This window comes from Eumetopias jubatus, unplaced genomic scaffold (genome assembly GCF_037043125.1).
Source record: "Eumetopias jubatus isolate StellerSeaLion01/CBP00866 unplaced genomic scaffold, mEumJub1_p1.0 scaffold_16, whole genome shotgun sequence".
Classification (NCBI taxonomy): domain Eukaryota; kingdom Metazoa; phylum Chordata; class Mammalia; order Carnivora; family Otariidae; genus Eumetopias; species Eumetopias jubatus.
The window spans coordinates 87,666,178-87,680,368 of NW_028274822.1; the positions used below are offsets into that span (position 1 = coordinate 87,666,178).

The following is a 14,191-nucleotide window of genomic DNA, read 5'->3' on the forward strand; positions in this document are numbered from 1 at the left end:
TATGTGTGACTCTTTGAGGAATGGCCAAATTGTTTTCCACAGCAGCTGCCCCACTTTTCACTCAGCAGCGTAGGAGGGTTCCACCTTCTCCACATCCTTGCCAACTCTTGTGTTTTTTTTCCCCCATTGTTTGAAAGCAAGGAAGTTTTTGCAAGCTGCCCCCAAGTCAGCTGGCCAGATCTGCAGGTGGCCCATACTCTCCCGGCATTCCTGACACCCTTGAACCGCCGATATCCCATCATCCACTGGAAGGAGTGGACCCAAGTTCAGGACAACAATGGGGAAGCTCTGGAACAGGGGAATATGGGATTGAAATAGAGACACCCCCCCCCCCGCCAAACCCCCACAGCAGCACAGGGGGAGAGGCACTCCGACCCAGATGGTGACACAAGGCAGGCCGTTGAAGGACCCAGGAAGGGAGAGCCGAGATGCCTGTGTCCTGGAAGTCAGGATGGGCTGTTCTGGGAAAGGACACTTGAAAGGAGACACCACCCCCCAGGGCAGATCAGGTGACAGAAGAGTCGCCCAGCAGGGGAGGCATGTGCCTGCAGTAGAAAATGGACACCTGACAGATGGGCAGTGGAGTGGGGCTCCCACCCAAGAAGTAGGGGAGGAAATGTTGGACGATTTAACGTCCCAAGAAGGTACTCGAGGCATCTGCTGATGACACACCTTCAGGGGGGCTGTGTCCTCAGGGTTCGTCTTCAGCGTCCACCTCCTACAGAGCCACATAGCCGGACGGGGTCCTCTACCCAAGACCGTGCATCAAGCAGCTGGTATACAGCAGGCACTAACACCAGTTCCCTTCTCTTCCCCTGCCCAGGTTAACCACAGAGCATCCCTGAAGGTCTGTAATAAATATTCCATAAGTAAATGGCTGTCTCAATAAATACTGGATGTCTCGATAAACATTCAACATTCATTGAGCATCAACTCTGTGCCTGCTGGGCATTGAGCTGATGAGATGAATTCGGTGGGAGTGGAAGGAAGAGACACACAGGAAAGCTTACAGGGTCAGATGATAAGAGAGGAGCAAGGACATCAAACTCTAACTGGGAAGGATCATGGAAGACGTTACTGCAGATGTGGTTTCTGTGCATGGGGTCTTGACGAATGTGTAGGAGTTCACCAGGAAGTCTGGGCGCAGACCAGCCCCCACACACATTTTGTTTGGCCTTCACTGTGTTCTAGAACTTTTTGGAATTAGTTTCCAACAGTTTTATATTGGGGGATTTCACACTAAAGTTTGGGTTTTGGGCTTCCTTTTGGAAAAAATACTGAAAAGATTGGGTCACACTGGGTCCACATGGTAACACACTGGGCTGGTCCTACGTGGCAGCTATTGCCTTCTATGTGTTCTTTCCATGCCTGCTCAGCCCCTACCCCTTTTTCCTTTCGTGCCTGGGCCCCACAGGCACTGGCAGCCAGGCCATGGACCCAAACCTCAGGCTCACACACTCCCTCTGGACACAGCCGGTTTCTGCTTACCCGCATGGGTTGTGAGCACCCAAGACACCGAAGGGCTTCCTCAGGCCTGAGGTCTTTTTCTCTGGAGGAAGGATGGCTCTTCAATCAGGGTAGCAACCTGATGCCCTAGAGCTTGGGGGATTCCCAGACAGGTTTGCAAAGAAAGTCCCGACTTCCGGGACCATTGCCTGGGAGTGCAGCTTTCCTGGAAGCCAGCAGGCACTAATGCAGTGCCCTTGGATGGGCCTGTCCTGGGAGAGAGACTGAAAAGGCTCTTTCCAACATGGAAATCAGGCCCATCGGCAGTGGGTCTTCTAGGTAGGCTTCCTCCACGAGGGACCATGGAGGTGCCTGGGGTTATCGAGGATTGTCCTCTGGTCCCCGGAGGCACTTTGGGCACAGAGGGAGATGCCCTGAGGCCCCAGGCACTCCCCAGGAGGCCCAAGAGAACCCGCTGACAAGCAGCAGGACCAGAGTGGCCAAAATGGAGGCAACATCTTCCACCAGGGCCCTGCGTCCTTAGGCCTGGCCTCCTGGACCCACTCCCCCCGCCTGGGCACATCAAGGCCACAATGCTCCGGCAGCCCCTCGAACATACTTCTGAACAGCCCCTGGCCCAGCAACAGGGAGTGACTGTGCCCTGGTCACCCCCGGTAACTTCTAGGCCCACCATGCACACATTCAGCCAGAAAACCTGGCTTCACACGCCAGCCATTAGGCCCCATCTGCTTTCCCCGCTCACTTAAACACACACACACTAAGATATCAGAATTTGTAAGGCAGAGATGTCAAGTAGGTAACTATTAACGTCAGTTTTCTTACTGATTTTATATGAAGTCCTTTAGACAGGGAGCCCACCAAATCATTTTCTTAGGAGTTTCTATGTCTACCTGTGAAAGGCAGGAAGCTTCCATGTGAAAACATAAGGAGCTGGATGAGTGAGAAAACACACTGAACGAAGAAGCTGGTCAGGACCACATGTCCCACGACTCCGTTTCCCTGAAATGTCTGCAACAGGTAAATCCGTAGAGACAGAAAAGAGATTTGTGGTGGCCAGGGGCTGCGGGACGCAGAGATGGGGAGGGGCTACTCGTGGGTATGGCGTTTCTTTTTACGGTGATGGAAATGTTCTAGATAGTGGTGTTGGTTGTACGAGAGAGTAAATATACTAAAACCCGTGGCATTGTATACTTTCAATAATTGAATTATATCTCAATAACTATGTCATAAAAATATACCAGGAGCTTTGTTTACTGGAGATCACAGTGAAATGACAGTGAAATAGCTCAGAAAGGATTGCATGAATCAGTGGGGAGAACCGGAGTAATCTAGGCATTGATGAGAACGGACTCCTCCCCAGCTCTGGATCCCTCCATAGCTCCCATCTCCTCTTACCAATGTCGTGCCAGGACTAACCCACCACCCCAGCCACACCTGCTCATTCTCCAGTCTGGCTCACGTTCTTCCTCCTGTCTGGAGTGGCCTACCCCACATTCCACCCCAGACATCCTACCCACCCCATAAGACCCCTCTCAATGCCTTGAACACTTGCCCTGCCCTTGCTTCCCACTGAGAATTCATTGTGCCCTCCTCCGATCCCGTGGCCCTCGATCCCAGCCACGCTATTTGATCTACTGAACCAAGTCAAGCTCATTCCCCTCACTTATCAGACAGGAAGCTGAGCACCAAAATGATGCATGAGCCCCAGGTTACACAGCTGCAGGTGGAAAGCCCCCACGGCCTGCGGCTTCCCTGTTTGAGTGACAAGCACTTGAACTCCACCCAGCTCTGAGGGCGGGAGTCAAACCCAGCAAAGGCACCCCGAGTTTGGGAAGAGACTCTGCAAAGCAGCTCAGTGGGTTAATTATAACTGCTACCTGACTTTACTCCTCCATTTCTGTCCCCCACCCCGCCGCCCCCTGTTCCAGCAAGAGGAATTGAAACAGGCAGGCGGGCCAAGGAGGTGTGACATGTCCCTGTCCTTGTTGCTAAATAGATCTGGAGCAGGGCTTGGAGTGTTGTGGCTGGGGTGGCGTCCTCAGGACCTGGGTTTCGACCGAGCCCTGCCTGCCCAGGAGGAGACAGGCCTGAGTTCTCATGGGGCACAAGAGGCTGGAAGGGGTACACCAGGGGAGCAGGCTTCGCCTAGCGGTTGTTTTTGGCATCTGCCTCATCCCCTACATCCCACTGCCATAGATTTGCTCCAGCCCTTGCTTTCTTGCCTGGATTATTGCAAAGGGCTCCCAACAGCCATGTTCTGCCATCAGCAACCTCCTTGCCCAAACTGTCCTCCATACACTCAGAGCTGATCCCATTACTCCCCTGCCGAAGCCCGTGGAGGGACCCACAGTCCCCACTGCCCAGAGCTGTGTGTGTGGCCTTCCGGGCACTGCAGGCGACAGCTGTGTCTCTGCCTGCCCTGCATCTGTTTCCGTACTTCTCGGGGCTGAGTCCTTGCAGCTGTCCTCTGGAGAAATGCCCCCGTCCCCACTCTCAGCGCATGCGGCATGGATGGACACCACGCGGGGTAGCCATATGACTCAGGAATGGACACTATGCATATTCTAGACCTCAGGCCACCATGACTGGTTCAGTGATGGGCTGAGGAGAGGGTTTCCTGAGACTTGCTGGGAATTTGGGAAAGAGGCAACTTCTTTTCACTGGGGTTGCTAAGCTGATAAGAGTACCAAGGGCCACTATATGGCACAGCCTACCTGAGAACAACACCAACACAGAGGAAAGCAAAGCTGAGACATCTGATAGCATCATTTGGGCACCTGGAACCAGCTATACCTGAAGCCATCCTTAACTCAAAGTTTTTAGCTATACAACCAAAAATTCTTTTTTTAAATCCTTAAACCCATTTTAATTTGGGCTTCTGTCACTTTTGGCCAAAAACTAGCCCTAATCTCTCCCTTTTAAGACTTCGTTCCCTTACCTCCCTAACTGTATCCCAGGTTCCTGTCCTTCAGAGAACCTAGAAGTGTCTGGCCTGAAAGACACCTACTGACTGTGCTGGCACTTGGGCCAACCTGATGGTGAGCTCATCTGTCTTACCTCCCTGACCTGTAACCCCGGAAACTAGGACAGTGCCTGCAAACAAGAAACAGTCAATAAGTATTTGCTGGAAGAAAGAGTAAGCCCCGAGCTTTTCCCTAAGAGTCCACTATGCTTTTCTGAAGCAGCATATCCATCATCCATCTACCTCTCAAAATCTTAGCATTGTGAACACTGACATCCAGCTGAAGGGACAGCTCTTCCATGAAACTGCACACCACCCCCATCATGATTAACTGTCCTACTTCTGCGTTGCTGACACCCACCCACCCCTGGGGGGCACATCTACAGGGGAGACACCTCTGGCACCCCATGTCGCAGCCCTGGGCCCATGTGGATTTTCGCTGCAGCTGTGGTGTAGTCCCACCCATGCAGATGGGGCCCCGCCTCAAGCACACACTGCACGTCTTCCCACTCGTGCCCTGAGATCTGCTCTGTAAGTTCTGCCCAGGAATATCAGGGAGATGACACCCCTGGGGGCTACCCTCCGCTACTGGGGGCAGGTGCAGGCGGATAAATTTATGTGCCAAGCCTTTCTCCTCCAGAAAGACTGTTCTGGGACATGGTCTCTGTGCTTCTCAGAGGTCCCAGCAGGACTGAGCTTCCACCGCAGCCCCAATAACACACACTCAAATTCACTTTTCCTTCTCCCCTGTCTCATGCCTCTGATCTCCTGCCCATTTTCCTTTTCTCAGGCTCTGCTTCGAGGGAACCCAGACGAAGACAATCTCTTACCACTAAGACAGTTCCCTCCCACCTTAAGTGTGACGCCACTTGGAGGCACCCAAGTCTGTCTCCTGCACTGGGCTGTAAGCTCCTTGAAGCTCCACAGTACTCAGCACAGTGCTCTCAGGTAGAAGACCAAACTCCACTCTGTGGCCTACCTGGCCCGCAGGACTGGCCCCCACCTATCTCTCTGACCTCACTCAGACCTTCCTCCTCCTCCTTCCCCTGCATACCAGCCACCCTCGCCTCCTTATCCTTTCTCGATTCCATTGCAATTTCTCCTGCCACAGGGCCTTTGCATGTGCCACTCCCCTGCCTGGAACTCACTCTCCATTCACTTGTTAACTCTCATTCTTTTAGTCACTTCCTTCGAAAAGCTTTTTTGACTCCTCCAGATTATTGTGGCAGTTGACACTTTAAATGAAGTAACTCATTTAATTCTCATAATAATCTGGCACTAAGTACTATTATTACTCCCATTTTAGACTCGAAGAAACTGGGCCACAGAAAGGCTAAATAAATTATCCAAGGTCAGGGAGGTAGTTAACAGGTTAGACTGAACTGAAGCAGACCAGCTCTAGAATCCACACAGTTAGCTACACACCATGGCTCCTCCCAGGTTCCTCCCACTTCCCTCAAGTGTAATGGGGAAAGCAAGGCAGCCTTGCCCACCTCGAGCCAGCTCACAGACCTACCTTCCCATCTGCTTCAGTGGCTGGCTTCCCACTTACCTCGGGCTCCTCCTCTCCGTTCTGGCTGAGTTCGCCCTGCAGCCTCTCTCGCAGCTTCCCGAGCTCTGCCCGTAGGCTGCCCATCTCCTGTTCCTTGGTTTGCAGATCTGCCTCTAGTTCTACCTTCTGTTCGATCAGGGCCTTCCCCTGGGCCTCCACCACTGTGACACGGTGCCGGAGGTCGTGGTTGATCTTCATCAACCGGGTCTGCTGCTGTTGCAGCTGGAGAAAGAGGAAGGCCATTTATGGGGCTGCTCATACAGTAGCTCATGTTGTGTACTGCACAAGGGCAAATCCTCTACAGGTGTGCCATCATACTGGAGACATCCTGACTCGTTTGAAGTTTGTTCATATTCTTACAACTGTTGATGCCAGAGATGGGCAATTTGTATATTTACTATGATAATTTTATGATAGATGGAAGATGAGTGTTTTGTCAGTATATCATGATGATTTCCCAACAGATGGAAGTAACCTGCCTTGAGAAAGGGGTGTCTTTCTAATTCAGGTGGAGACACTGTATGGGTTCCTGGAGCAGCCTGGACCATGCTGGCCTGCTCACAGAGGGGCACGAAGAGGGTGGGTGGGAGGAAGCCTTGGGGTCAGAACAAAGCCAGGCTGGGCCTCGGCAGCTCCCCAAGGCATGGGAGCAGCAGGTCACCAGGCAGTGCCACGTTCCCTCCTGCTGTTACGATGCGGACCGGCTGAGGGTCCTCCCCACAGCTGCGGCCTCAGGCAGGACCCCCGCCCCACAGAGCCCACAGCGTGAGCCCAAGGGAGAAAAGGGGAACCGCCTACAGGGAGGATCCAGTCTCCCATTGTATCTGCCGGCTGGGAGGGTGGACACGGGGTAGGGGCTCATCACTTACAGCCTCCACATCCTCATTCTTCAGACCGAGCTCCCTGTCCTTGGCGCGGATCTCGTCGCGTTGCTTGTCCACCACCTCCTTCAGCTTCTTCATCACTTGCCGCTCACGCTCTGACATGCCTGGGGTAGGGCGAGCGAGACCAGCAGGTGAGCCTCCCCCTCCGCCTCCCCGGCTTAACCCAACCACAGCTTCCTACGGAGATGCCGCTGGCCCCGAGCCTTCTCCGTGCCCTGTTCCCTGGTGCCAGCACCTGCTTCCTATCCCTGGGTCCCTCCGAGCTCATCCCCACCTCAGGATGCTGGGCCGGCACTTTCCTTCCTTTCAATGTCCCCTGAGCTGGCTCCCCTCGTTCAGGCCTCAGCTCAACCGTCCCCTCCCCACAGAGGCCCTTTCCTTCCCTGCCCCCCCTAAATGAACTTCCCATCCCGTCTACTACCTTCACTGCACATGTTACAACTACCGTCTCATAGGTCTTATCATCTGACAAAAGATGATTCAGAGCAGAGGTTCTGAGCGTACACACTGGGCTCTCCCATTTATGGTCTGTGTGGCTTCGGACTAGCCTCTCTGTGCCTCAGTTTCCATATCTACAAGATGGGCATAGCAGTACCCTACCCCAGACGGCTGTTGTGAGGATTAATTTAGTGAATACACAGGAAGCATATGGAAGATGATGCCTGGCACATAGCCAAGGAGTGGTGTCTGTTACTCGTTCGTCCTCTGTTCCTCCTGCCCCTGGCGCCCAAGTATACTGTCGGCCCCAGGAGGCAGGGCCTTGACTGACCTAGTCACTGTGGACTGCCTCAGCTAGCACAGTGCCTGGCGCACAGTAGGTGCTCGCTAAGTGGTCTGGTGAGTTAATGAACTGTGCTAGTTTCATGTGGCTGATGTAACAAATGACCAACCAAATCTGATAGCTTAACACATCAGAAATTTTTTTTCTCATAGTTCTGGAAGCCAGAAGTTGAAAATCAGTCCAAAGTCAAGATGTTGCCGGAACTGTGCTTGCTCCGCAGGTTTCAGGGGAGAACGGGTCCTTTCTTTTTCCAGCTTCTGGTGGCTGCCAGCGTTCCTTGGCTTGTGGCCTCATCACTCCAGTCCTTGCCTCCGTGGTCCCACGGCCTCCTCCTCTTCTGTGTGTGAGACCTCTCTGTGCCCCCCTCTTATAAAGACACTTCGATTGCATTTAGGACCTGAATAATTCAGGATAACCTCCCCATCTCAAGATCTGAAACGAAATCACATCTGTAAAGATTTTACCGTATAAAGTAACATCCACAGGTTTCAGGGATTACGGCCTGATATTTTGGGGGACCCTTATTTGGCCTCCTCCAGGCACCGGGGCAGACAGCTAATCCTTGCTTCCCAGGAGCAGTGGTGGTCAGGCTCAACCGCAGGCTAACTTGGTTCTCCTGTGTTCGGGGGGCATGGGGCTGATGTTCCAGGCATCTGAGAAGAGTCGTTTCTTCTGTGTGTGACTCCTCCACTATTCCCCCGACACGGCTCCCTCGTCCAAGTTGCTCCATCCCATCTGAATCTCTCCCCTCCCCTGCCCTGGATATTCCCAAGCAGGTAATCACCATGAAGAACGAGCATCTGTGGTGTCCAGAAAGGTGTGTGATGCTGCCGGGGCCATAAACCCAGATAAGACGTGGGTCCTGCCCTTGAAGATTTTGAGATTTTATGTGACAGGCACAAACGCGGATGTCCCGGAGGGCGGCCATCCTGCCCCAACCGTCTGTATGCTAGGGTTCCCGCGTGGGAGACGCTCCGGGCTGATGGAATAGCCCGGGGGAGTCAGTCCCCCCAGACATGCACATTCCCAAAGCACAACTCACTCCCACTAAGCCCATGAAGGACAAACTGCTTTACATCCCTGCCCCTATTTTAGTGTTGTTTCCAGCCACTGGGAATGGGTGTTATTACTGTTGGTTTTTAATGTATTTTTTTAAAGATTTATTTATTTATTTATTTGAGAGAGAGAATGAGATAGAGAGAGAGCACGAGAGGGGAGAGGGTCAGAGGGAGAAGCAGACTCCCCGCCGAGCAGGGAGCCCGATGTGGGACTCGATCCCGGGACTCCAGGATCATGACCTGAGCCGAAGGCAGTCGCTTAACCAACTGAGCCACCCAGGCGCCCATTACTGTTGGTTTTTAACATCTGTCCCATCTTACAGAACCAGAAAACTGAGGCCCAGAGACAGACTTGTTCAAAGACATACAGCCAAGTGCTGGCAGAGCCGGGACTCCAAGCCCAGTTTTCGGACTCTCACGTCCCATGTCCTTTCCATGATGCCACACTGCCTTCCCACTGCAGGACAAGACTCAGAGGCTCTGCTAAGGTCATCAGAAAGTGTCACCATGGGGCAGACTCTGGTCCATACTTTCTCTGACGGGCCCACCTGCTTGGAGCACCCTCCCATCTTTTTGCACATACACACACACACACGCAGCGTTTATGGAGCGTCTGCTGTGTACCTGACACTGACCTAGAATCACTAGGATCGTGATGGTCAATAAATGAAACACATTTGTGCTCTGACTGACTCACAGACATCAGACAGAGATGGTGTCATTACAGACCATGATAAGTGACACGGCAGATGTAATGGGGCCTGTAGAGCATCTCGAGGGGACCCACTGTAGACGGTGGGAGCAGAAAGCCCTCTTATAAGAGCCATTTACACTGAGACCTGAAGGACCAAAGGGCGGGCAGATGACGAGGACAAGCATTGCAGGCAAGCACCAGCAGATGCAAAGACCCTGGGGGAAGACACTGCGAGTCTGGAGAGCTGAAGGGCGACACTGGTGACCAAAGCTAGTGGCCAAAGCACAGTGGGCAAGGGGCAGCGGGAGCTTGAGCTGCAAGCAAGCCTAGACCACGTGGGGCCTCAATGGCCAGGAAGGAGGTTGGATTTTCACCTGAAGGGGCAACAAGAGCCTCAGGGTTTTGTAGGGCCTGTAGGAAGCAGGAGGAGGGTCAGGCCGAGGAGACCAGGGAGGGGGAGCCAGAGAAGAAAGGTTGCCGGAGGGCAGGTGTGCACTATGCAAACGAGACAGGCCGGAGGGAAAGGAATTATAACAAGGACGCTGATGGCCAAGTGACCGGGAGGCTCCAGAGAGTAAGAGAAAGATGAGCTGGAACGTCTAGGTTCCAACACAGCATATAACTTCTGGCTTCTGAAGCAACGTTAACCTCTCTGAGACTTACACGTGTCCATCTGCACATTTTCTACCTTCCTACCTCTCCAACAAGGCTGTGCATACAAAGTGCAGGAGGAAATCACACAAGCCGACGAAGCAGAATCCTTTCTTTACGGGCGGGCCTGGGACCGAGACCAGCACCCAGCCTCCTCCTTGACCTGCCGGGGTGTCCTAAGCGATGCGGCTGAGAGATGCAGAGATGCCAGGCCGGGCGGGGGTGGGGAGGGGAAGCGGGGATGGAAGGAAGGGGCAGGCATCCCGACAGAATGGCTAGAATGGAAAGTCCTGAGTGCTGAGTGCTGGGGAGAAGGTAGGGCCGCAGGAACGCGCGAGCATCGCTGCTCGGAGCGGCTTTGGAACACGGGCGTTACCGACCAAAGCTGAGGCACATGCTGTACGCACCAGCAGCCGCCTCCCGGGTATACGCCCAACAGGAGGAGGGCGGCTCCATAAACGGCTGCACAACCAGACACTAGGAGGCTAATTAAGACTGAGACACACTGGTCAGTGAAGAAGGAAAGTGACAATCTCTACGGCACAAGACACATACAAAAACGTTCACGGGAGCTTTGTTCGTAATAGCCCCAGACTGGAAACAACTGAAATGCCCATTAATAGCAGAAGACAGAGAGAAAGTGGGGTACTAGCATGCAGAGGAATACAACACAGCATGCAGAACAAGCCACGAGCCCCACTTGGAGCTCACAAAGTCGGTGACTTCTCAGGCTCTCCTCCTCCTTCAGTGCGGCGTCAGCCTAGAGGCTGCAGCCCCCCCCCCCCCGCCGTACCCCTCGTGGGGTGTCCCAAGGCCCCCTGGAGGTCCTGGGCACTGGGCGCGTGCCCCTGCTAACATCCCTCAGCCACTGCTGCAAGGCAGGGCCTGGGCTCTGCCGGTGGGACAAGAGCACACCACTGATGTCTCCCAGAAGGGCATTTCTCAGACACAGCGTGCGTGCGTGCACGCGTGTGTACACGTATGTGTGCATGCATGCTGGGGCTGGAATCAGGTGGCAGCAGAATCTGAAAAAGCCACAAACACATTTGCTGTTTGCTCTCTGAGCACCTGTCCTACTACAGGCTCTGGGCCAGGGCATCAAGGGCTGAGTTCATTTAATCCTTGGTGGTGGCAGGTTGGGGGCACAGATTCCGCTCCTGGAGAAATGGGGTGGGAAGAATGGTGTGGGAGATGGGGGAGTGTGGATCTGGAGAAAAGAAACCTGGATCCGTAACCCAGCTACCTCGTTCACCTTCGGGGCGCCCCGGCTTTAACCCGAGGCTGGAGAATAAAGTGGTTAAGAGCTTGGGGTCTGAAGCCAGATTTCCTGGACTCATTCCCTGCTTTGCCGTTTGTCTACCGTTGACTTTGGGCCCATTTTCTCACTTGGAAGGTGGGATCATGGGCAGCCCCTACCCGGGGCAGGGGGAGGGCTCTTGTGAGGTTAGAGGGGTTAATCTATGTGAAGTGCTCACAACAGGCCTCAGTGTTAGCTGCCATTTTATCCACAAAATGGAAATGTTAGTCCTCCTTGTTCCAAAGGTTGCGGCTCAGATAAAGTCCAAGAGTCATTACAAAAGTGCCTGGAGAAGTTAAAAGAAGGTGGTTATGTTTTTAACAGATCCACAGACCTTGTTAAAAGCTGAAAGAGGGCTGAACAAATGTAGCCACCTAGCAATTTAGGATTCTTGGATCTAGACTTAAAGGTGCATTTGAGCAAGTGCAGGAAGAAACAAGTCGAAGGTTGGTCACAGGAGCAAAGAAATGGTTAAACACACAGGACCTTCCTTCCACACCACAGATAACCGGCCAAAAGGCTGAGATACAATGGGTAAATCAAAAAGGCAAGCGACAAAGTCACAGCAGTACTATTCATAATGGCCCAAAGGTGGAAAGAGCCTGAATGTCCATCAGTGGCTGGATGGATAAACCAGTTGTGGTCTATCTACGCGATGGAATATTAACCACCCATACAGAGGCATGACTGACCCCTGCTACAATGTAATTAACCTTGAAAACACGAAGCTAAGTGAGAGAAGCCAGACATAAAAGGCCACACGGTGTATGATTCCATTTACAGGACATGTCCAGAATACAGACAGCAGCCTCGTGGCTGCTGGAGGCTGGGGGAACGGACAGGTGGGTGGACTGGGGACTGACCACTGATGGGTGCGGGGTCTCCTTCGGGGGCACTGAAAACGTACTGGAACCAAACAGAGGTGATGGTTGCCTAAATGCTGTGAGTAAATTATGTACTAAATGCTGAACTGTATATTTTAAAATTGTTCCTCTTATGTTATGTGAATTTCACCTCAATTTTTTAAAAAAGGCAACCCAAAGAACACATAATTTTAATTTGTAAAAAAAAAAAAAAGGCAAGTGACAATCCATATGGCACAATCCCTTTAATTTGAAAAACTAAATACATGTTTCCCTGCAATGTCTGGGTAGCAGCTTTGGCTCATTGAAAAAAAACAAAAACAGGCATGGACTCTGTATGCAGATGCATAAAAAGGAATGGTTTTACCTCTGCCAAGTGCCCTGAGAATGAGGCAGAGGGAATTCTCATGTATTTCTTTTGAGTTTTGTTACAGTCTTTCACAATATCAATACATGCATTAGGTTTTGTTTTTTTTAAGACCAAACAACCACCACCCACATGCCCATACTGTCTGCACCCCTTGATAGCTGAAGACAAAAACGTCCCAAGAAGACTGAGAGCCACTTGCCCCAAACCTCACTGCTCGTCAGTAGCCATGTGGGAGCTGCAACGCAGGTGTCCTGACACCAGACCAATGTGCTCCTCACCCCATCAGAACCAGAACGGTGCCTTCCCAGTGGGATGAGCACGACAAGGAGAGCGAACATTTACTGAGCACCTGCCACGGGCAGTGACGGGACTGAGTGCTTGTGGGGCGGACAGTGCTGGTGCGCCGACGCCCTCGGGTCCCTGTGTCCGCCCGCACTCCTTGTCAATGTGCCTGTGCCACTGACCAGGCACCGGGGGCCACTAAACCGGCGGGCTCGAAGGGCAGGAAGGTGAGTGTCACACTCCAGAGCTCACAGCCCTCCACAGGCTCTGCCCGAGTCCCACCCTTGCTGCATGCTTCCCCCCACTTCCCTTCCTGCTTCCTCGACTCCCCAGCGGTCTCCTCTGGGGGTGCTCCCTTCATAAATCACCGGCACAGGAATCGTCACATCAGAGTCTCCTTCTAGAAGAATATAATCTACGCTGTACTTAGCTCCTTTTATCCTCGGAACGCCTTCCGAAATGGGATTCCTGTTGTCCCCATTGTAGAACCAAAGCAACCCGAGGTATACAAAGGCTGGTAGACTCACGCCAGGCTGCACGGCTGGTCAGTGGCACTACGGAACTCAAACTCAGGCAGTCTTGGCTGCAGAGCACCCACACTCTTGCAAACCACTGCCATACTGCCGGCCTCCCACAGCCCACGATCCTTATGTTATCGGCAAGTGGACTGGATAGAATAGCATTCCCCCAAACTTATGTCCGTCTGGAACCTCAGAATGTGATCCTGTGTGAAAACAGGGTCCCTGCAGCTAAGATGAGGTCACGCTGCACGAGGGTGGGCCCTAAATCCTAACACTGGTGTCCTCATAAGAGAAAGGAGAGGGAGCTTCAGAACAGAGGAGGCCACGAGACAGTGTGACTGTGCTGAGGCTGGAGGGACACAGCCATAAGCCAAGGAACCCCGGCTGCTCCAGCAGCTGAACAAAGCAAGGCGGGATCCTCCCCTACAGCCTTTGGACTGAGCGCAGCCCTAAGGACACCTTAATTTTGGACTTCTGGCCTCCAGGTCTGTGAGCGAGCACATTTCCGTGGCTTTAAGCCCCCCAGTTTGGGGTGCTTTGTTACATTAGCCTGAGAAAACTAATCCAGGAAGGCCCAGCGAGGGTGCGCAGCCAGTTTCTTACCGAGCTAAAATTCAGACCAGTCACTCCTGGCTTCCATGTACGGTTTGACGGGTCGTGCAAAATCAACACCCCTGCCCTCAGGGACATGCCTTACTGGACAGCTGCGAGGCTGATGCTGTATATACTTTTCTCTCAACCATCCTGGGAGTCTGGAGTTGCCGTTCCCATGTCACAGGTGAGGAACCTGAGGGTGGGAACGGTTGGTC

At 52.9% G+C, this 14,191-nt stretch overlaps 1 protein-coding gene across 1 annotated transcript in view; it reads right to left on the reverse strand.

Annotated features, from left to right (window-relative positions):
- Positions 1–14,191, reverse strand: part of RILPL1 (Rab interacting lysosomal protein like 1) — a 40,231-nt gene that overhangs the window by 12,112 nt on the left and 13,928 nt on the right. The window contains exons 3-4 of the mRNA XM_028092405.2: positions 6,851–6,969; positions 5,982–6,203 (exon numbers count right to left, since the gene is read on the reverse strand). Of these exons, the coding sequence (XP_027948206.1) occupies positions 5,982–6,203; positions 6,851–6,969 (341 nt within the window). The remainder of the gene's footprint in view (positions 1–5,981; positions 6,204–6,850; positions 6,970–14,191) is intronic.